The sequence below is a fragment of the Hippocampus guttulatus genome, chromosome 4 (genome assembly GCF_054856545.1).
Source record: "Hippocampus guttulatus isolate MCC_2025c chromosome 4, RoL_Hgut_1.0, whole genome shotgun sequence".
Lineage (NCBI taxonomy): Eukaryota > Metazoa > Chordata > Actinopteri > Syngnathiformes > Syngnathidae > Hippocampus > Hippocampus guttulatus.
This window is the reverse complement of record NC_141264.1, coordinates 14,261,070-14,284,566: the sequence shown is the minus strand read 5'-3', so window position 1 is coordinate 14,284,566 and position 23,497 is coordinate 14,261,070. Positions and strand designations below refer to the sequence as shown.

General features: G+C 41.1%; 2 protein-coding genes and 1 long non-coding RNA gene across 8 annotated transcripts in view; 2 read left to right on the top strand and 1 right to left on the bottom strand.

The window, feature by feature from the left end:
- Nucleotides 1–1,736: 1,736 nt before the first annotated feature.
- Nucleotides 1,737–10,775, top strand: LOC147206054 (ubiquitin-conjugating enzyme E2 H-like). 3 transcript variants are annotated; one of them, XR_015100740.1, is made up of 8 exons: nt 1,737–2,042; nt 5,522–5,598; nt 5,704–5,778; nt 5,882–5,921; nt 7,027–7,079; nt 7,897–8,025; nt 8,231–8,548; nt 9,641–10,775. XR_015100740.1 is itself a non-coding variant. In XM_086109530.1 (7 exons), the coding sequence occupies exons 1-7, from the start codon at nt 1,990–1,992 to the stop codon at nt 8,353–8,355; spliced, it is 552 nt and encodes a 183-aa protein (XP_085965656.1). In that variant the 5' UTR covers nt 1,737–1,989; the 3' UTR covers nt 8,356–9,310. The 3 variants fall into 3 exon arrangements, 1 of the variants encoding a protein (XP_085965656.1); XR_015100739.1 differs by having other exon boundaries at nt 9,599–10,774; XM_086109530.1 differs by lacking the exon at nt 9,641–10,775 and having other exon boundaries at nt 8,231–9,310.
- A 2,139-nt stretch (nt 10,776–12,914) lies between these two features.
- Nucleotides 12,915–23,497, top strand: part of LOC147206053 (uncharacterized) — a 14,832-nt gene continuing 4,249 nt past the window's right edge. For both annotated transcript variants that reach the window (XR_015100666.1, XR_015100667.1), the window contains exons 1-2: nt 12,915–13,029; nt 13,497–13,670. This is a non-coding gene — a long non-coding RNA (uncharacterized LOC147206053). The remainder of the gene's footprint in view (nt 13,030–13,496; nt 13,671–23,497) is intronic.
- Nucleotides 19,467–23,497, bottom strand: part of LOC147206052 (S-adenosylhomocysteine hydrolase-like protein 1) — a 13,273-nt gene continuing 9,242 nt past the window's right edge. For 2 of the 3 annotated variants that reach the window (XM_086108799.1, XM_086108801.1), the window contains exons 12-17: nt 22,463–22,557; nt 21,561–21,659; nt 20,596–20,664; nt 20,199–20,277; nt 19,998–20,118; nt 19,467–19,914 (exon numbers count right to left, since the gene is read on the bottom strand). In XM_086108799.1, coding sequence (XP_085964925.1) covers nt 19,908–19,914; nt 19,998–20,118; nt 20,199–20,277; nt 20,596–20,664; nt 21,561–21,659; nt 22,463–22,557 — 470 coding nt within the window. In that variant the 3' untranslated portion in view covers nt 19,467–19,907. Of the gene's footprint in view, nt 19,915–19,993; nt 20,119–20,198; nt 20,278–20,595; nt 20,665–21,560; nt 21,660–22,462; nt 22,558–23,497 lie in introns of those variants that run through there. The other variant, XM_086108800.1, reaches the window with a different exon arrangement.

Here is a 23,497-nt window from a genome sequence, read left to right as displayed (position 1 = left end):
GAGTAGGCAGCCGTCAGCAAGTGCTCTCATGAGCCTTGCTTTTTTTGTTGTTTTTGTGTTTGTTTTGTCACTTTGTGTTTGTTGTTACGTCGTGTGGACCTGATGTGGACTTTTTCAGCATTTTTTGGCCACGACATTCATCAAGGAGGAGACTCTGTGCTTGGTGGTTGCGCCTTCTCGGCAGCATGGGTATACCAGCACTGTTTTTGACTGGGAGGAATGTTGGCGCCATTTGATTGTCGTTGCTGGACAGTCCCGGGGCGCTTGTGTCTTGCGCCTGTAATGGGCAGCATTTTTCACAGACCCACTTTGTTCAACGGAGAGATCGGTGCTATTGAACGGTCTGCGGCTGGATGGATGTAAGTCTTGAGGAGCCGACGATGAGAAGAAAGGAGCGTTAGGGCGGAGCGCCGATGCGGATTTGGAACTGGGAGTTGCGGCTTGGAGTTTGAAGCGGATTACGTGGGACAGGAGAAGTGAACTAATCTCTTTTCGTCAATGGACGCTACAGCTTTGTGTTTGCTTTCAAAACTTAGCTTGTAGCTTGATCCACTGGTGAAAGGACACTTTGATCCTCTCCTCTTTCATCTATAACTGCTTCAGACAACAAAGTGTATGCAGAAAATTGGTGAAGATTGCACGACTGTCTGTGTCCTATGTGTTGTGTTGTGTTATTTTTGTTATTTTGACTTCAAAATGGCGCCGCGTGAGTGGCTGCCTTTCCAGCAGCTCCTATATTTTGTTGTTCTACTTCTTCCTTTCATAACTTTGCTGCTGTGAATTGGGAATTTCTCCATTGCGAGACTAATAAAGGTTTTCTTATCTTATCTTATCTAATAAACAGGAATGGTGCTACACCGGGGCAATGGGATGCTATAGTCCGGTCAGAAATCTGTGTAGTTCACAGGTGTCAAACTCAAACGTCATTTTACGTGCAAAAAAAAAAAGAAAAAATAAAGAAAAAAAAGTGTGTCAACTTGCATGATCCTTGCTAAAATCTGTACCGAAATGTCAAATTGTCAGGTGTAATAAATAGCGTTGAGATCGCGCAGCAATTTTTGTTTCCCTGTTTACACTCACGTGAACAATAATTGGGAAACTATTATAATTGACTGATTTCTAAAGTAGTGATCGATAAATTTGTTGCTTTCACTGTCATAACGGCTCTCCGAGGGAAGACGTAACTCCAAAGTGGCCCGTGACAAGAGTGAGTTTGAAGCCATTCCAGCATTTCATTTGATATTCAAAAATATAATTTTAAACTATTTTCTTAGCCACGCTGTGTATCGGTCAAGTGCCACTTTAGTTCCGGGAGAAAAAAAAAACCCTGATAGTAAATTAAGCTACAGCTCATATTAATACAAAATTATTTCCATTTGCTGAGTGTACTGAATATTCCCCGTTATTTATCACATATTATGTGTAACTACGATGACCGGGAGAGCACATTCTTCTTTTTTAGAACCATTTTAGAACCGAAGTAGGAGTAACTTTGCCCTGTTCTCGGGTGAAAACATAGAACTAAAACTAATAGAAATATCTCCCCGTTAACTTGTGTACTGTGTCGACAAACAACACTCTTTACACAAACAACACCGTTAATACTTTTAATGAAAAGTGTTATTAAATATTGACTTCAGAGAGGTGATAAATGACACGAAAGGATTTAATACGCCGTGTTATGAAGTGCTGTGACGCATTTGCGTGTCTCTTTGTTGTATGTCTATACCCCAACTCCTCCCCTCATGGTTCCCTTGGCTTGTGCAGCTTGATGTCTACGGACGGGGTACAGCGCACAACTCCTCGAAGCTGCTCGAAATATTACTTAAAAAAGACAAAGTGGACGATGCCACAACCGGCCTTTTGTTTATGGAGTCCGTGGGAAGGGTGACGGTTCAATCACGGAAGCTTTGTAGCTGTTTCCACTGCATAAAAAGAAGCACTACCGCAGTCTTTTTTTAGCTCACTTGTGAAAGGAATACACAAAAAATGTCGTCTCCAAGTCCGGGCAAGAGGCGAATGGACACCGACGTGGTGAAACTGTATCCTTCTTACAATGTTAAAACACACACTCACTCGATTAAAAAAATGACTTTTTAATTTTGGGCAGGCGTTACTTGTGGGTGTTATGCTCTCAACAACAATGGAATATCGGGATAAAGTGTTTTCCCACGTAGTTGTCAATGACACTGCTTTGTCTAGCATTTGCATTATATTTACGAAGTTGTATGTGTTTAATGTACTGTGCTTTTGTCCACATTCGATGTGTTTCCACTGGGTCAACGAGCCCTTGTTCGCATCGCTGTCGTCTACTGTACGTTAGTGGCTAACTCCGGTTGTTTTCAAGGAAGAAAACAAGCAAACAAAATAAACACGTCGTCAGCGCACTCTTTCTAAAGCACAGCCGATTGACAGCACGTTTTGTTAAGAGCAAAGGTTGACTTTGCTGCCTTCAGGAGTTAGATAAACACTTGTATTCTTTCACAGTTTTGATGAACGGTTGCTAGCTGAAAGAAAACAAACGAAGGCAATGCTAACATATTTTGGGTTCGTAGGTCGAGCAATCGATATGTTATGACGATAAAACTGTGACCCCCCACTGGCATATTTTCAATGACAAAAAGAAATATTGCAACAAAGTCACGGTTTCTCGACTTTGAAAACAGCAATTCCCAAAATGTGACTTGTTAGCCTTCGGTTTTTAAGGTCGCATAATGATTTTATTTGCTGTCAATCTTTTCTGGAAAAATATATGTTAAAATCTATTTTTAACGTATATTTCCATTTTTTTCGCTGTCGGATGAATTTACTTGAAAAAGGTGTTGTCGGGCCGCGTGAGCTCAATTGTTTTGTTTTGGTCCTGCAGCGAGGCGCCTCATTCTGATTGGTCAGCCTGTTACCATCCGGAATATGGCAGAGGGCGGGGCGTAAAACACATTTCGCAGCTGATGAGAGGAAGAACATGTGCGATCAGGCCCCAAAAGACTGAAGCTGGTTTTGTCAGATTTTCCACCACTCAATAATTGGGCTGAGCAATAGCAAAAACATCGATTTACATTTATTGCATTCAGTATTTATTCTTGGAATTTTGTTGTGTTTTTCTAGGCAGCACTGCCTTGTTGAAGCATATATTTTATTGGCCAATTAGATTTCAGTCTACTTGCGTGACCATGTCAATCCAATCTAATCCTCTCAGGGCCTTCAAAATGAGTACCGCAGGCCAAATGTAGCTAAAAACTATATTAACAATGAATAATGTCAAATACACCCAGACAAGGTCAGCGGGCGTCTTGTATTTTTCACTCTGGTTGGTGTGAGCAAAATTCATTAACCGCCAACTTTGATTAGCAAAATATAGCTGTTTAAATTGGAATCATTATTTTGTATATTATTAGTATTTGATCGATCAAGGGGGTAAAAAAAGGCAAAAGGCAAAAAAAAAAACATTAACTTGCACAGCAAAAGCTTCACGCAAAAAGCATTAAAAATGTAATGGAAAATGTGACTGAAGTCATTAAATTACCATCCATGTTTTATAGTGCTTGCCCTCATTCAGGTCCTGGGTAAACTGGAATCTGTCGCTACTGACTTTGACTGGGAGGTGGGATACACCATGGATTGGTTTCAGTCCAATCGCAAGGCACATACAGAAAACCAATCAATGAACCTAACATGTTCTTGGTATGCAGGAGGAGCATGAAGTCTCTCTAGACAAGCAGGGAGAATGTGGAAATGAGAGATTTAAACCCGCTTTTCGTAGACGCAAAATTATGGATAGGAAATGTAAGGGGGGAAAAAAATCAGCCTCATGAAAGAACAGAGTCATTTTTGACGGATGTGTCCGACAGTTACGGTATGCATCTACTGTTATGCTTGTAGGTGAAGTGTTGTAGAACTGGCCTGCATCATGCTAACAACTGTTTCTGATGTTTAGTCACTCCTGCAGTTAAATTCATGTCTTTGTAACAGCGCCAATCAAAATTGAGCATTATTCTTGTTATGTGTGTTCTGCTTGTTTATAAATAGTTTAATGAGCACTTTGTTCTCTTTGTTGCATTGCTGAAATGGTGCAAACTGTTGGTTGTTAAGTGGTTGAGTGTTTTTCAGCTGTCATTTTGGAACATGTCACTCACTCAACTTATGACTCTGGGATGCTATGATCATGACACAAGACCTAACCTTAAGCAGTCATTCATGTTCCACCACACCTGATGGACAAAACAGGCGTGTTGTCCACATGCCAAGGTGGCTTAGGCTTAAAGACACTGCTTTGGGCAAAGAGGAATGTGACTCATAAAAAGTCACAGAGTAGGCACACCCTCTTGACTCCGCTGTCAGTTTTCACACTCAAAAGGGACAATATAATAAAAAATATATACAGTACATACATTTTAATGCCTTGTATATGAGTTAGTACTATAAGATTTTATCTGGCTAGTTCAGAAAATGTCCATGAGATGCTTTGCACTTTGACGAGTTCACAGAACTGCAACGCCCATGTTTCTCCACTCATCACTTTCTCACCAAGGGCCGCTATCAGACAAGCACTATCATGCGGTTACAATAGGCCCTGACTATAAAATCAAAGCCAAATGGTAAGTAGAGCTACACGGCTTAGTTGGATGCATAGATTATCATGATGCTGAACCCGACTGAACTGTCGCACAGTGTGTGGGATTTGGCAGCGAGATTTCATGCCTGACTATCAGCCCAGTTTTTGTGGGATTCAAAATTTGAATTGCAGGTGCACAGAGTTGCAAATTTGCATATGTAACAGCCAATAAAAAGTTAACGAGCTTTCAACCCCCCCCCCCCCCCCCCCCCGAAAAACGTTTTGGGCAGACCCAAGTGGATACTGCCAAGCGATACCGATAGGGGAATCAATCATTTACAACAACTTGTCCATCTATCCATCCATTTTGAACACCGCTTATCTTGAACAGTGTCGCGGGGGGGATGATGGAGCCTATTCCTGCTGACTTTGGCAGAAGGTGGACTACACCCTGAACCAGCCAGTCACAGGGCACATGTAGAGACAAAAAACCCATTCACACCCACATCCAACCGTCACAGAGTGGGAACCTACCTGACACATCCTGCACATAAGTCAGGCGAGTGTACCACTACACCCTCAGTGACTACAACAACTTGTCAAAGTATTCAAATGGTTTCCTTTATTTTCTCTTTTTGGGAGTCAACTTTCTTGACAATTGTGTCATGTTTTTGTGGTTCACTACAACAAAAAAAAATTATAACGATTGGATGTGGAGCCTTAAAACCCCTTGAAACTTTCTTGGCACCAAAATGTGTTGTTGACCAGTCTCATTAGTATTATGATTGGTAGTAGTTTTGCCGGAATAGGTTTTGAGCTGCATTATTTGATCTCTCCGTCACAGAGCCAGCTGTCGATCTTCACACTTAACATCTCAAAGGAGAAAGTAAAAAGTTGGCTTCATGTCCAGCATCCTGTTGTGTTGTGTGTTTCCCCATCTCGTGGTGTATTTCCTCAACCCGGCATCAGCATAGAGAGCAAGCATGAGGTCACCATCTTGAGCGGACTCAATGAGTTTGTGGTCAAGTTCCACGGTCCTTCTGGAAGTAAGAGCGACTTCAATTCAACCTCATATTGTTTTACCTACAAGGAAAGCACAATTTGGTTTTGGATCATTCCATTTTGAAATCCTGGTTCCCGTCTTCTTCCAGCACCTTATGAAGGAGGCGTGTGGAAGGTCAGAGTAGATCTACCAGAAAAATACCCCTTCAAGTCTCCATCAATAGGTGTGTATTGTTTATATTTTTTTTGTGGGACTTTGGTTTATTAATATCACTCGTCCAGTATTTTAAAATCACGCCTTCCTACATTTTTTTTTTATATAAACAGGTTTCATGAACAAAATATTTCATCCCAACATTGACGAAGCGTGAGTAATTTTTGATTGTCCTATGATTGTTCAGTATTCCACTCACCCTTTTAAGCTCAAGGGGGACCTCGGTTTACAACGTAGTTCTGTTCAGCGGTGGTGTAGTCTATTCCTAACACAGTGGTAAAGTCATAAGTACATTTTTGTATGTGCGGAGTTGTTATCTTTTGTGTTTGGGGTAGGAAATGTTTTCTTTTATTTACGGCTGCTTTGTTATTCCTTGATGGGGTTTCACGTCACAATTTACAGAGTGACAGTTTTTGCCGCACCCGCCTGCAAGAAGCGAAGCCGTGACGTTGCGGCGTGGACAGCTTTCTTGGCCTGGCCGTCTCCCCAATTCAACATGCAATTTCTTGGTCAGATTCTGAAGAATCTCAGTCATGTTCAAAATTTTCTAGAGTCAATACTGATGGAAGGTCCGTCAGTCCGTCACTGACGCCGCTTGTTTTGCTGACTGTCAGACGAGGCCAGGTTATTTTCCATTCCAGCATCCTCTGGTGGTTCGTTTATTATTGGAGTTTAATTTTAATTAGGTGTATTTTGGCCACCTACATTTTAAGAGCCACACTATTTGCCAGATGAAGGGGAACGTAACACACTCGAGTTCCTCCAGAAGCTGACTTGATTCCCAATGTGTGTGTGCATTAGTAAGTGCCTCAATTTTAAGTGTCATTTGTCTTAACAGCCAAACACAGCATTGTGAACTACAGAAGATGTTACTTTGTGCCGCTGAGCCAATAGGAGCGCTTGGCAAGGAAATGACTGGCTAATCCTATTTCCTTGTCATTGCTGTTATGTACAAAAACATGATATTCACTTTTTTTTTTTTTTAAATGCTGGATCTAAATTTTACGTGTAGAAGCATTCAGTAAGCACCTGAACAAAAATCCGTCGACCTCCAAGCATGGCAGCTGTGGGTGTTTCTTGTGGTCTATGATGTCATGGGAAAACTGTTGCGGCTCATCATTCGCCCCCCCCCCCCCCCATTCATAAACTCGAAATCCTGTATGTCAAGACCGTGATAAACTGACGTTCCCCTACACTTTGTAGTGTTTTACAAAGGTAACCTGTTACATTATTCTGACAGCGTTGCGTGTCCTCTCAGGTCAGGAACAGTGTGTTTGGACGTCATTAACCAGACATGGACGGCACTCTACGGTACGTCACTCACACTCCACCTTTGACATTCACTGAAAGCCCTTCTTCAGTTACTTAATGACCATGCAATCCGCAGTGTTCAACTTTGGAGTTAAAGTGATAGTATAGGTGCACGCTTGTAAAGCATCACACTGGTCAACAGCAAATTTTAATCCGAGTTGGCTTTATTTGTTAGGAAATGTGTTTTTGAGGGCATATTTTAAATCAGCGCAAAGCATTCATTTCATAAAGTTGACATGCATCTCTGAATTAAAAAAAGAGTACACATTTGATGACCAGCATTACTTGCCTAACATGTCACTGCTGAACTGTTGTCATGTTCAAGCATTGTTCGCACAATAAGACAAACAGGCCAGTGCCGAGATTTGCCTATAGTAAAGTATACAGCATGTTCTCGATTGGTATTTAGAAGCCGAGACAGGAAGCTGTGTGGCATCGAAGGCAGCAAGGCAATCACATTTTATGCCCCCCCACCCCCTCAAGTGTGAATGTAACAAGCAACTTCCCTGAGATGCAAATCAGCAAATGTCGGTTGAGCTTCTGGTTTGACTGGCCGATTGGCAGCTGAGGGAACACTGCCGAACTGGATTAACCATCAAAACTGGACAAAGATGACAGATCAGGTTCCAAAACTTTAGACTGTCCTTTTAGGAAATGTAATTCATTGAAGTCAATTAGAACAAACTTATACAAAATACATGAATGAAAAAAAAAAAGTTAATAGATCAGTAAGTGTTGCATTTACGGACTGATGTGACAGTCAAACACACGATTGTCCCTCATCTGCACTTTTTCCTCCACCGCATCTCACCTCTAGACCTCACCAACATTTTTGAGTCCTTCCTGCCTCAGCTGCTCGCCTACCCCAACCCCATCGACCCGCTGAACGGGGACGCCGCCGCCATGTATCTTCACCGACCGGAGGACTACAAACACAAGATCAAAGGTGTCATGTGACAGTAGGATGTTCCAAATACTTCATCATTCACACGTTAGTCTGCACAAAAAAAAATAAGTGTTTGTCCTACATGAACCACAATAAAGCGTGTGTTCATTGTATTATGGGTGTTTGCCCCTCAGAGTTTGGATGAGGTAGCCCCATATTTCCTGCTTGAATCTCCTACCTAACGCCCACTTCTGTCTTTTGTCAGAGTACATCCAGAAGTATGCCACAGAGGAGGCGCTAAAGGAGCAGGAGGAGGGTGGCGGGGACTCCTCCTCCGAGAGCTCCATGTCAGACTTTTCCGAGGACGAGGCTCAGGACATGGAGTTGTAGTTCTTATTTTTTACAGCGAGATTTTTATGGCTACCTGGGCCAGCGGCACACCTTGCTCCAGGATTTATCATTATTGGGAATCCGGACTGAGGAAGCTGTGGAAGAAACCATGTCGATTCATCTTTTTCATTCATTCTACTTGGAACTGCAGCATCCGCAGATGCGGTGGGAAAAGTCCCAACAAAGCTGCAGTGTGAGTGTGTGAATGTAATCCTGATGATTAGCGGGACTGAGGAGAGACACTGCCCGTTCTGCCGATGTCCCGTTCTTCCTCTCCGTTTTAGGAAAGTTGTTGTTCTTCTCTTGAGTGTCTTTTGTGAATTGGTGTGGCATGACAGAGAGTTTTGTAGGATTTGTCAGTGGTGGGAGGACACCAGGGGCCTGGCCGCACACCGAGTCAGCTCACGTGAGAATTTAGTTGGATTTTGTATGAAAGCCTAGTTGAAAATGGGCACTTTTTTAAATACACATTTTATGAAGTCCATGCGATCAGTTATGCAGTTTAGCAAGCTTGCTAGTTGGTTAGCAAGCACATTGTTGGTTGGCTGGTTGGTTAAAAATTCTGTAGCTAGCAATTAGTCACCATAACTACTATCTATTTGATTAGTTAGGTAGCAAGTTGATAGTCAGTTGTCAAGATACCCATCTAATTGGTCAGTAAGAAGAATTTTAGTTTCCAGGATTATGCCAAAGCTACCTAAACTAGTTTAACCCTCTTTGAAACAAAGTATATATATATTTTTCAATATTGATACCTAAATAGGACCATACTTATTTGTTTAATAATATGCCTTTGAAAAAAAAACTTTAAAATGATGGAAAAATATTTGTGGCAATTCTAGCATTTCAGTGTAGCATGTCGGCCATGTTGCAAAGAGTCTGGCCTTGTATTTCATAGTGCTTCCCTTTGTAGAAGAATGTAATGTGAGCAATAAATGATGCATTATTTTTGGTACACTTTCCAGATAAATTCTCGTGAGAACAGGCTGCCTGTGGCAGTCTGTGGGTCCTTGTTTCATTGTTGCCTATTGCTTGTACCTACTATACTAGTTGTTTGACTTGCGTAGGGATAGCTTTTGTTTCTTTTCTCGCAGTGAATCCAATAACACACATGTACATGTTTGGGTTCCTGTGAAGTCGAGAAGGAGTAGGACTGGACTCGTTTCAATCACATCTTATATGCAAAATGTAAAATGTTACATTCATTGTCCAACTGAAGTGCTCTTTTTTATTCCACCTACAGCCATTCCACATTCCAACAATACTTCTTTTGGTCTCTTGCTAGTTTGACGGCTGATTGCAGCAGGACCAAATATCAAGTAGATCTACACTCAGAAAAGGTAGTAATTCTGAAGCATTGATACTATGGTAAATTCACTGTTCTGTTTGAATGCATCTTTCATTTGATTCCTGTCAGGGAAAGACACCTGCACTCAAGATTTTTTATAGACTTTGGAAACTCAAAAAAAGTTAATATAAGTCTTGCAATCATCCTCGGATGAATAATTCTAGAGTGGTGTGCACATCATATTATCATATTAAAGTCCATTTCAAGTGAAAAGAAATATCTTTCAAATTTGACAGCACAGACAAGTGTGTTGCTAACAACTGCCAAATTTGAATGACAAAATTGTTAAGTGTGAAAAATTCAAGTGTAGAAAACAAGGCTTCAAAATCATGAAAGTTCAAGTCGTTCTCTCCACGCTCAAACATTTTGGGTGTGTCCCCAGAATGTGCTGAATCTACACCTCGCTCAACAAGGCGTGCTAAAATGGCCATGCCAAAACGAAGCCCCTGTCCACACGCTGGATGTCAAGTCGGACTTTAAATACAAAGATATAAATACTCTTACATCTTTTTCTACTTGATGTCTCCGCACTCTTAGCATACGATGGAGCGATCAGGGCGGAATAGGAACATGGTTAAGAATGACAAATTGCGGCTCCTGGCCATTCTCTTGAGTAGTCGGGAAGTAAAATCACAATTAACACATCCCATGACACAAGATAATCCCTTAGGATAATCTTTTTGCGACAGCCGACCGATAATCAGGCCTTTTCTGACTTTACTCAGAAGAAGGGAAACATAATTTTGAAATTTGGCCAGATAATCCATATTTGGGAACTAGGCATTAGTCGTTGTGATAAATTGCTCCAAATAAGAAAACCACCTGGCTCATCAGCATGCATGAACACGCATGCACACACACACACACACACGCACACACATATTTACATGTGTGTGTATGTTTCCCGCCGACATATTTGATACCTTTTTTTCTTTTGTGCTCCTCTTGGACAAAATGCAAGTCAGATATTCAATATTTGTCCTTTTTTTTTTTTTTACAAAAATAAAGGTAATAAATGTCCTCTTGTAACTTGAAAGAAATAAAAAAAAAAAAGCATATATCACACAATGTCTTGGTGTCATTTTCATAATGCATAACAGAGATTTAGCTTTGTCGACATGCATCATGACTACAAAGTGTTGATAAAGGTTTACACTGGTGCTGACATCCATTGTTGACTTACCGAATTACTGTACCTGTATTAACCGAACACGAACATTTTTGTTTTGTTTTACAAAGTTTGCTAACGAGTTAAATAATTAGCTTAGTACTAGGAATTAGTCAGCAAGTTAAATTGTGAACGCTAGCAAGTAATTACCAACCAAGGTAATTTGTTAGTTTGATGTTTAGGTCAAGGTCATCATTATTGTCAAATATGCTTTATGTATTGTTAAGGAATTTATTCCTTACTGTGACTTTTTTTTAGCCCCACTCTGTTGTTGGTCCTGTTCAAACACGAAAACAAAGAATGTAGAATGCTGTTGAAGGTATTTACTGCTCACTGTGATTACAATCACCTTTAGTGCACCTCGACCCCCACCACTTTTAGGGCCCCCTCCAGAGGACATGTTTGACATCAAAAGAGTAACTGTTATCTCAAGCATCTGTGTTCTTGCCATCACATCAAAGCTGGGATTTGCATGGAGGCGTAACTCCCCGCCTTTCATTATCATATGGTCTCTATATATTCTCATAACTGCATTTTTTTCTACACTTCCTGACGAAATCTGAGACTCTCAGGAGCCCGAATCGATTCGTGTTGTGTTGTGCTAAACTGAGAAAATGATGACGTGGTGTTGGGTCTTCTTCCGCCTTATAGAGAAATAAAAGAACCTGTGTCCACATGGGGGGGGGGGGGGGGGGGGATAAGGAAATGGACAGACCCCCCCCCCCTCTACAGTATGAGAACATTTGTATGTGTCTAAAGTTGAATAGTTAAAACATAAAAATCATAACGTTTAAAATACACAGCAACTCTGTCAAGCTGGGTTTCCTTTGATCGTTTTAAATTCATGGCCCGGAAGTGTTTTTCACACAAGCGTGTAATTATAAAATAGATTAGCGGGGCCTAGATAAATCAAAAACAGATACACCTAATACATCTCGTGAGGGAAATTTAATTGTCGCAGCTGCAACACTCACACGTTTACACTTGTATTAATTTATCACTCGCACACAGTGGAGACTTGTTCTATAAATAAACAGACAATGACTACGGCGTATTCCGATTTGCACGCAGTTTCGGGGTTCGTCGTCATAATTGGAGCAAACCGAAGAGCCCACTTGTGTTAGAATGTTGTCTCACTTGTCCACTGGAGGGCATCATAGTTAGAATTACAGCCGTTGCGATTCCAAACTACAACTAGTCATAAACATACAGAAGTGTAAAAACATGAACAGTTTTAAACTAACACTACTCCCTCTATTAGTTACAATCAAAAATAAACATTTTTGAAAAGGCATTTTTGGGGTAGGGTGGATACAACTCGTTCAGGTGTACCGAATGAATTGCCCTTTTGCAATATGTCGAAACAATTTCTACTGTTCACATTGACTCTGGACTTCTATGTTAGTAAATGACCCAACGAAATGATGGCATAACCTCTAAAAGTTAACGTTTGTGCTATACAGTAACGTTGCAGTGGCAATGATAATCTTATGAAATATTAATTTGTTTCTTTCATTTCATGAAAGTTCAGTTCTACTTCCGACAGTTTAAATTTCAGTTGCTATTCCGCTTTTTGTCACCTCAATTCTAATTCAATTTCAAGAATTGAATAGGAATGTAGGGACCATTCTGAATTCACTTTTGAATTTCGTACAGCCTTGGCGTGCACACAAAGCAACACTATGTCCTTTGAACACATAGGTATTAAAATCTGCTCCATGATGCATGCGGGCGAGCAGGATGCACAAAAGACTCCACGAGTGGGTTTCGGTGTCAACGTTTGTAACCCAAACCTGGAGTGTACCACTCGGACGCACGCAGCTTGTCAAGGATGACGCGCCTGTTCTTGATCTCTCTCTCTCTCTCTCTCTCTCTTTCTCGCGTGCTCTCTCTCTCTCTCTCTCTCTCTCTCTCTCTTTCTCGCGTGCTCTCTCTCTCTCTCTCTTTCTCGCGTGCTCTCTCTCTCTCTCTTTCTCGCGTGCTCTCTCGCTCGCCCCGACACCCGAGCGCAATCTAATAAATCACCCACAGCAGGTGCGTGATCCCAAGGAGGCTACATGACGAGGTGGGGCGGGCGGGTGGTCAGAGAAACTTTGCGGGAGAACGAAGTGCCGTGGCCGCTCTGCAGGAGGACGTCACACCCGCTCCGTGGATGATGGTAAACTTGTTTTTCACACGGCTCTTTTCACTCCAGCAAGGCAGAGGTTTTATTCCGAAAAAGTACATTTTCTAAACCACTTTAGTTTCCATTAAAATTGATTGCACATCAAACTTGGATTAAAGAGAGACAGGGGGCAGTTTAAAAACATTTATTAAGTACACATATTGCTTCATAGTTCACAGTTGGATAAAACTGAAATGTTCTTAACACATATACTACACAAAAGGTTTAAGCAACTGTGACATTATGTATAGTTTGAACATTTGTTAAAAGTCTTAAAGTGTTAAAATTCTTTCACATACCGCTAACGTTTGAGCATTTATTTTATAGTCACTTTCAACTCCCTCTACTAGAACACTCTTTATAAGATAATTCAGTACACGAGCCCAACAACTGTTGTTCTTGTAATGGGTTTTCCACAAATAGTATTGAAGTCCATCATTTTAAAATCTACCTGTATCTAGGGGAGGTGCAGTAAGAAGAGGGCTAGCATGGATTACGATGCTTCTGCTGGAGTAAGATGCTTAGTCGCTAATTGCCTCCTCACAAGAAAATCTTCCGGAGCGCACACAAGTCGTCTGCTCCATTCTTAAACTCAAGCATGACGACATCTTTTGAAGATTTGGGATCTGTGCAAGGTAAGAATGTCAAGAAATGAGCTAATGGCGATGTCATTTGTCTTCAACTATTATTTTAATGGTGACTTAAATTCCAAATGTGAAGCGAGATCCTTTTTAGGTTGGCGAGTGAGCTCTCGCCCATGCCAGCTCCCTTTGGGTACACCCTGGACTGGTTGCCAGCCAATCACAGGGCACACTTAGACAAACTATTCATGCTTACATTTAGACCTATGGACAATTTAGTTTTTGGTGAACCTGACATGCATGTTTTGAGAATGGGTGAGGAAGTGTATGCACAGAAGGACTCAGAACATCTCAACTCCGAGACAAGTATGCTGAGCAGTACACTACTGTGCTGCCCAAATGTGAAAATTATGCTCCCCCGCCCCCAAATGTTTTACCATCCACTCTAGCCTTGATTAGGAAGATTTGAATAAATTTGATTCCACTCTTGATGAAAAGTTACAAAGACGCGAGCACTCATCAGCATCATCAGATCCCTCGCAGACAACGTAATTATCACTCAGCACAAATAGCAAGCAAGATGTAATCTCTTTCTCTCTCTTCTTTCTCTCTCTCTCTCTACATCTCGCTCTCTGTCCCGCTCAAGCTTTTTACTCTATTGATCTCACCCGGAAACAGGAAGATGAGACCCCGCTTTGGGAGTAATTTGGAGCATCTCAAAAATCACTTAGCACATCATCCCCCACAGCCAGAATCAATGGAAGAGGCAGACCGGCTTCTCACTGCCCAACAACACTGTGTATATATACATATATAAACATATGTGTGTCCACACACAAATGTAACTACAAGGATATTTTAATGTGGAAAGTGCAACTGTGACTTACAATGTGTGCAAATCGAGCATTTTGGTGGCAGAAAGGATAGATCTGCATTTAACACAACTAATTTATTATACCACTTGAAAATCGGATGTGTCGCCCCCCCCCCCAAGAAAATTATTTAAAAGTCAGACTTAGTTTAAACCAGTGCTCCACAAGCCATATAGAATAAAAGGTGCCATTTTGATATAGGTTGGAGCACTCTTTTTTTTTTTTTATCCACCCATCCATCCATCTTCCGATCCGCTTTATCCTCACAAGAGTCGCGGGGGGTGCTGGAGCCTATCCCAGCTGTCTTTGGGCAGTAGGCGGGGGACACCCTGAACCGGTTGCCGGCCAATCGCAGGGCACTCCTTAACACATTGCCAAGGTATTAAATGAAGACAGCAGATCCTCAAAATCAAGTGACTTGGATTCGGACTCAGGTGTGAAAAAAAATGTCCATTTATCTATATAACCTGTCATATACATATATATATATATATACACACACACTGTACATGCGGAGCTTCGTTATTTGCGGGCCGACCTAGTCCCTATCCCCCACTGTATTTTTACCCCGATGCGTTTCCAGTGGTTCTTTACGTGGGTTCGATCGAACCCCAGGGGTTCGGTGAGTCGGTCTCAAGGGTTCGACAGAGCCTCTGCCATGGAGGGTAAGACACACGTGATTCAACATGTTAGTTAGTTATGACACACCGGCTTGGCCATCACTGGCTGCAGATGATCACATGACATTGCTTGTCCAATCAGTGCTGTGGGAAATTTAGTTCGCTTAGTAGTCAACGTGTGACTGTTGTGAGAGTACGTCGTACATTTAAAAAAAAAAAAAATAAGTATTCCGGTACTTGCCTCTTGAAATTTTATTTACTTTTTTCTGTTTATAATTTATTTTTATCTTGATTTTGTAAAATATATTTTTTTCACTCATGAAGGGTTTGGTGAATGTGCATATTAACTGGTTGGGTTAGGTACCTATGAAAAGGTTAAGAACCAGTGCCCTAACCATTCTAATCATGACTAGAAAATGAAAAATCTGAAGAAATTGTTCACAGATGCTCCACATGTATCTTCCCCTCTTCTGTGTATGGCACTGGTAATATTCACTGTCTCATCAGATTATCAGTGAATTATCAATGGGCCATAAACAGAGTTGAGACAGAACCTCCATCAGAATCTTTTTGTCTGGGATTGTTCAAGTGCGTCTGATCTACTTTGCCCATTTTGGCACCAGCACATTTTTGCTTTGCGTGTCTCTGCGTGAGCAGTTATGTATGGTGCCACTGTAGGACAAGACGGACATCCATCAGTGCTTGTGTTTTCTTTGACCTCATGTTGGTGTCTATGTCCAGTGGCCTCAGGCGGGGCATAGAATGACAAACTACCAGGCTGATCAATTGCACGGTCTTGGGAAGAGTCTGTTGTTGCTGTTGCTGGATCTTTGAGGGGATGCAACCTGAAACCATCCCGTCGCACAAAGTCTGGATGACCTGGCAGCTCTCTTGCGGTGCTTGGCAATAGTAGAACTCACTCTGGTGGCGTGGAAGGATCCGGTGGTTCTAGACTTGCCAAAAACTGATGGAGAGACTACAACAGAGTTCCACACAGTCTGGCTTTTTTTGGATAAACCGTCAATTGGTGAAGAAATATAGAATATACAAGTGACCAAATGGGATTGTGAGTGACGACAGGCGCATCAGCGAGGGCTTTGCAGATACCATCTCCCTCCTGAGTGGTCTGCAGTCTCAGAACAACAAGACGACTACTGGAGGACACAACTAGATTGTCTTTTTAAGAAAATGATTCAACTGACCATTTCCATGTGCCCACTCCATATCAGTAATCTGTGCTCACCCTGACCAACTTTGCATCATCCGCCTGTGCAGGTCTGCTTACAAACTTCCTTACAAATGTAATCAATCTCTTATCCCGCCGTGTCAAAGACTGTGTACCTCTCTTGTGCCAAATTTCAAGGGAATGAGAGGAGCTTCTTTTATTGGCTATGTTTACGCCCACAACAGCGCTAACCGCCCGCTTCTAACAACGAGTCTCTTTGAAAATACCAACGGAATGAAAACTCCAACCATGCGCACCATTCGACTGCACTTTGTCCATAAATACCAATCAATCTAATAAATCAATCAAACACTCAGTAAATAAATGACTTGGTCAATTTTTAGTCCATCAATCAATCCATCAATAAGTCAGCCAATACAGTGGTCAGTCAGATTGTATCTCACTCAATAGGTCAGTTAGGTACTCAATCATTCAATAAGTCAAGTTGATCAGTCGATTAATTTTTTAATTAATCGAAAGTCAGTTTCTCCAATCAGAAAATCATCAGTTGTTCAATTAGTCATTCATTCAGGATTAATTTATTGTTTTAATTGTCTTTGTTTTTATGTGTCTGATTTTACTTTATGTGCAGCATTTTCTATGCAGTAATGAAATAAAGTTGAAAATCGGTTCCTCAATCAATATATCAGTCAGTGAGTTACTCAGTAAGTCAGTTGCCGGTCAGTCTGTCAATCAGTCAGTCAGCCATATTGACTGTCAGTCAATGAATAAGTCAGCAACGGCTGTTGATTCCCATTCATCCATCCACTGCATGCACAATGATTGAAGGATCAATGGATGGATGGATGGATTGTGAAACGATCCTTCATTCATACATCAATCAATCTATTCTTCCAACAACCGAAGAGCCAACCAGTGAATGTTGAAATGATGACCATCCATCCATCCATTCAGCAATCCACCCAGTAACAGAGCAACAATGTTTCCATTCAACCTGACCAATGAAATAGAGGAGGGAGAGGTCGACTGACAGCTGCTACACGTGATTAGCGTGTGTAGTGATGCATCAAAAGCTCTTTAAGGAGAATCCCTGATTGGGAAGAGAGAAGGACACGCACACACATTCACACGCACACACTGAATCCTGAGACTTCTTGGTTCCTCCAGTAACCATCTGTCATTGAGCTTTACTAACCAATGGATTATCAATTGGTCACACACACGCACACACACATGGACGCACGAGTAATGCAAGAGAATAAGTGGCGTCATTAAAGTTGATTGCTTGTGTCGCGCTAAAGCCCTAATGACCGTTTTATGACCTTTTTGTACATTTGTATGAAATCTATACTGTAATGTTTGCTCCTAAATACACTTGAGGGCCACAGGACTCCGGATAAGATTAATGTAGAAATAATGCAGTATTATTAGGAGTTTGTTATCTCAGACAGATAATAACTCAACGATAGAGGATAGCAGATGCCGATTGATGTGACGTGACTTAACCCAAACTCAACCCTAGCCCTCACCTTTGCAATGGTGAGTTCTGTACCCAGGATGTCGTCTTGTTTTTCGACGTGGGTCAAAGGGGCTACAAGAAAATCAGCAGTAATGTCATTTCCTACATGCAGAAGCCCTCGACCCTCTGACAGACTTGCACTAATGATGTTACGCCGCTTTTGGATGCGGATGATTAATGAGACTGCAGAAAGAAGTGAAAACTGAGCTGGTGTAACCCAATTTGCATCACTCGGCTCAGTGATAGATGAAAGCTTTTAATACGAACGTTTATTTGAATTGTGGGCATTTTTTCTGGGGGGGGGGGGGGTTGTTTGTGTGAATGATATACGGAGCTTTTAAGGCAGGGGTGCCCATTACGTCGATCCTGATCTACCAGTATATCTAAGACAGGTCCCAAGTAGATCCAAGGAGTGTTGAGGAGAAAAAAACAAACAAACAACCATTTGTGTGTCTTTGTACATGTTAGTAATATTTTTTTTTGTGTTAATGTACGCTGCACCCTAATCATCCTATCAGTGTCACTTTCACAAAAAAAAAATTAAAAAGCAGGTAAATCTAGAATTTACGGTGGCGCGTGATTACATCACGGGAAGTTGTTAGCGCTCAGCAGTCTGCAATTGAAGCTTGTGATCAGAGCTGTTGCGCTCTATCTTTTATCGTTATTATTCTCATTCAGAGTTTGCTTCGTGTACAATTCACCGAGGGCACGGGCAAAGAAGAGGAATCTAGGAGGGCCCAGGGAGGCACTTTAAAACGATAACTACGATAAATAACAGGCTGCAAAAGTGCATCGCATGCCTCAGTTTCAGGCTGTTTCTCATCATGGTGTGTGTGTGTGTGTGTGTGTGTGTGTGTGTGCGTTTGCGTGTGTGTGTGTGTGTGTGTGTGTGTGTGCGCGCGTGTGCTGGTAAGGGTAGATCCCGGGAGGTTAGTTGATCGAAAAGTAGATCTTCGGTCCAAAAAGTTTGGGCACCCCTGTTTTAAGGTGATATTTTATGGAAACTTGATTTTATAATGGCTTGTATGCTTTTACTGTATTTGAGTCTCTGGGTGTAACCTTTAGGCTAATTTACATGACAACAGCTTCACACCAATTTCTCCTCCCATAATCTGCTGCTCAGCTGGGTGAAGAGCCAGAGCCATTTTCAAGCAATACTGTACACGGACGACACTTTTGGAATCATACTTGTATACTTGTAGTTGGGTGGAAATTTTGTAGTTTGTTTTTGAAGACAAATATTTTTCAATTGAGCTTTTTTGTGTTCAATGACCTCTTTGGCTTCTTCAATTAACATTTGATTTTGTTTCCATATCAGACTCTAAATGCCTCTCAGGGACAACGGTTACTACAGTGGACAATTTATCACGTTATAAGATTACAGGTTATCATTATTGGTGCATGGAAGGGTTAAATTAGAAAACTGTCATAAAATTACAAATCAGTCAGTTGTTCGAATAGTACCCTGACCTGCCCATACTGGTGACAACAAAAATTGTACTAGTCCATGGACCTTAAAATGCTAATTTGTATTTTGGGGGATTCTCTATGTAATGTCAAATGACAGCGCGAGTGCCACCTGTCTGTCAGACTGAGACTGTCTCCCAATGCTGCAAATGGTAACCCTTATCAATAATAATCCGGGACCAACAATCATTGTGATAAACATATCAGCAACTTTATTTCATTGACCTTTAACCACATATTGCTAATCTGGTCATACACTGCTCACAAAGATTTTGGGAGATTGGGTTGTTCCACCTCCATGCATTTCTGACATCTGGATTATGGCCTGTTTTACTGCCACTTCTCTTCTGCCCTCCCCTCACTCCTGCCGAAAAGACTGCTCTTGGCCAGCCTGCTAATAATGCTCTGACAGCTTTACAAAGTGAACATTGCATGACAGCAACTAATTTCCACATTCCGATTTCAACAAACCGATGAATTCTTATGAATAAAAAATAGAGCCTACATACACAGTATATATTTCTAACCTTTTATTATCCCTTCATGAGTGCACTGTGATAAATGTAGACTTCAAAGAAATATTCAGAGTAATAACATCACAAACAGGTTGTCTCCGGAGTCCAGGTGTCAATACCTGCCTCAAAAAAGTTTTTAGTGAGCCACAATTTTTTTTTAAAATGTAATGTTTGTGTGTGTGTGTGCGTGTGTTTATGTCACCTGTAATAGTTGGGTTTAAAGGGTCCATGCTTGCCGATGCCCAAGTACTTGGTCTGCTCGTCAGTCAGCTCAGTGAGGTGAGCTTCAAAGCCAGGAAGGTGAAGACTGGCCACATATTCATCTGTAAAAATAAATATTCACATTTCAAAACAAGGGGGATTTTGTGTTCATATCAATATCAGTTAACGTTAAAGAACTTGCCCATCTTTTTTGGGAGCAGGTAGACATCCCGTTTGTAACGTCCTTCTGGAGCATTGTACAGCTCAATGAGGGCCAGAGCCTGAACATTTAGGAGTTGAAGTCAAAATTCCACTGCTTTGCCTCTTATTTGGAGAACTGTGCAAGCACCAGAATATTTCTTTCCTCCAAGTGATGTTATGCCTTATCCCATTTCTTGATTGTTAGGGAGTGTGAAGAGACTTTAAGGATTTTTGTGGGTGCTCGCTTTTCAGCGGTGACACGTGAAAAAAAAAAAGCATCCGATGTCTCCTTGAACCAACCACGAGTCAAGAGTAGAATCTCTAATCAGCTCCATTTATAATACTTGCACTTTTGTCCACAGAATAAAGAGCAATCGGTGTGTGTGCGGGTCACACACCTGAGTAGTGGCAGTGACGGACAGGACAAAGGGGGGCACAGTGGAGCAGCTCAGATTCAGCAAACGACCCTGAAGTGAGAATAAAAGAGACAAGAGACACCTGCAGTCGTTGGTCATTTTATACGATCCACATCCCATTCATCAAATCAGATGGCAGGCTAATTAAAGCAGTTAGGTAGACCCACTTAAACCAGGAAGCTCAATGACACGCTTGCTAATGCTAGCTGCTTTATTTAGCAAAAACTAGTTGATTTATTGACTTGAAATCACCATGTTACAATTTGGCCCCCCAAAAAAAAGATATTTTATCCAGGACGCTTGACGGTGTTTATTTCTTATTTAGGTGTACTTACTTTTTGAGTTTTGATGTGAAGTGAAAACATCACGTGTTTATCTTCAGTGATCATTGGTTAGTTGAATTGGTTGTACATTGCATCTGCCCAATCAGAGGACAGATTCAAGTAGGTTGGATGACCCATGAAAAGCATGATGCTCATTCGCCCATTTAAAGTTTTCCTGCTTAATTTAGGACAAACCACACCATTTGAAGATTCAAACTCACTCGGAAACATTTTTGGGAGTAAAATTTACAATTCGGCCATGGATTTTTTTAAAACCTCATATAACATATGGCAGATCTTATCCCACTTGATAGTGCATATTTCTTAAGTGTATTTATATTTTTTACTATGCGTTTTAATGTGACATTAAATGCCATGTCTCATTTTAATGGTCATTAGTCGTTTTAAAAGATTCACATATCATCCATCCGATCATGGGAGAGATTAACTAAACCCCACTTAAACTACAAAGCTTAATGGCCCATTTGCCGATTGTAGGTTTCAGATACACGACACTACTCATCGAGTCAAAATAGGTCGGGCTCAGACGTTCTTGGGTGTCATCTGCTTCATGGGTTACATTTCTATTGTAGCTGGTATAGATCAACAGTATAGTGGCATCACCTCGGCGAGCAGGACGATTCTCCTTCCATCTGGCCATACGATGTGGTCCACCTGAGGTCTCACGCGCTCCCACCGCAGCTCTTCAGTACGCAGACTCGCCTGATAAAACACAACAACAAGCCTTTCTCTTCATAACGTTTTTCTCAGCAGCACTGCTTCCACTACATTATGTGGAATTGGCCTTTTTTTTTGTTTGTCCAATCACATTTCAATTTCCTTACGTTGCCATGTCAATGGAATCTGCCCAGGGCCTTCAGAATTAGTCGTGCTGGCTGATGCAACTTGAACACTTTTCAAAGCAATCACATTTTAAATTTGTCCTCACAGCTAACGTCAGCATATTTTCACACTGTGGTGCGTCAGAGCAAAATTTGCCACATCCCAGTTTGACCGGCAAAACACGTCTGTTGTGATTTGTACATTCTATTACATTAAACAGCAAATTTTAATCAAAGATGGCTTGATTTGTCCCTAGGTATATGTTGGACACTGATTTTGAAAGCGGCCTTGACTTTTTTTCAAGGACACCAGGTTTTTGATAGATTTTCATATTTTGTTTTTAAACTTCACCTAATAAGCCTGCGCAATACGGATTATACCATGCGATAAAATTTAAAGCTATGGAGTTTCAGAAAAAAATTCCACCTGTTGCGGAACATGACTCTGAATTCATAAACATTAAAAATATATGGAAATACATTTAAAAAAATACTTGAAAATCTGAATTGCTAGACAGAAAACGGGCAGATTCGGAATCAGTGCAAAAAAATCATCTAGAAAAGTTTAATTGCATCTCCGATTTAAAAAAAAAAAAATCATTTGAGATATTTTTGTCATGCCTTGTAATTGGCTGAAGACCAGTCCAGAGTGATCTGCGTTCCCGCGCAAATATCAGAGCATACCAAATCTATTTCTGTGTTGGAGTGTCCCATATTGCAGACGATGCAGCCATTCTTCATCTTGTCCAGATGTTCCCTGGCCACCACATGTTTGTTACCTGCATGGGAAAACAATTAACGGGTTCATGGTGGAACTTTTGAAATGGAGAAATAATGATTTGAGGAAATTAGTATGTGGTATGCTATACGAAGTCGATGTGGAGCATTATAAAGCTGACATTAGTGTATCAAAACCACCCCTCTCAAAGTTACATCGGCCTCAGAGCTAGCCGAGGCAATTGTATCCCTACAACAATTACAGTACACTTCCGGTTCATCGTTTTGATTCTGGTTTCAAGGAGTTCTGGATTACAACAGCATAGACTACAATGAATATTTGAAATGGCCTGTGCCGTTTGTCTGCATTGTACTCCAGTACAGCACTTACTTTCTACATTGGTTAGTAACAAAGAGAAGTTTGTTCTCATCTGTCATCATTCGGTAGGACTATTGGTCGGCCTAAAATGATGAAAAATTATTGTTTTGCTTTATTACCCAGTTGATTTATTAATTTTTTTTAGTACATCCTTTCTCTTATTTTGGAGTATGTGGCCCTTGGAAGAAAATGTTGGCACACTCCTGACGTAAATGCCAAAGCCAATCCGTTTTTTTCAGATGAAATACTGTGAACTAATTCTGTTCATTTGTAACTTTTAAAAATGTTACAAATTACAAAATTGGGAATTTCTCACATGGTTATTGTTCACAGTATCAGTATCAAACCTATACACTTGAATTTACGTTATTTATCTTATCGTCACAAGAGTATATATTACACTTTTAATAATTATTTATTGTGTAATTATCCATCCATCTTCCCATCCATCCATTTTCCGATCTGCTTGAACTTCAAAAGGATCCTGGAGCCTATCCCAGCTGCCTTCGGGCAGTAGGCGGGCAACACCCTGAATTGGGTGCCAGCCAATCACAGGAACACAAGGACGAACAACCATTCAACTATGTACATTGCTTATCCCAGTCAGCAGACGGGGCATCGAA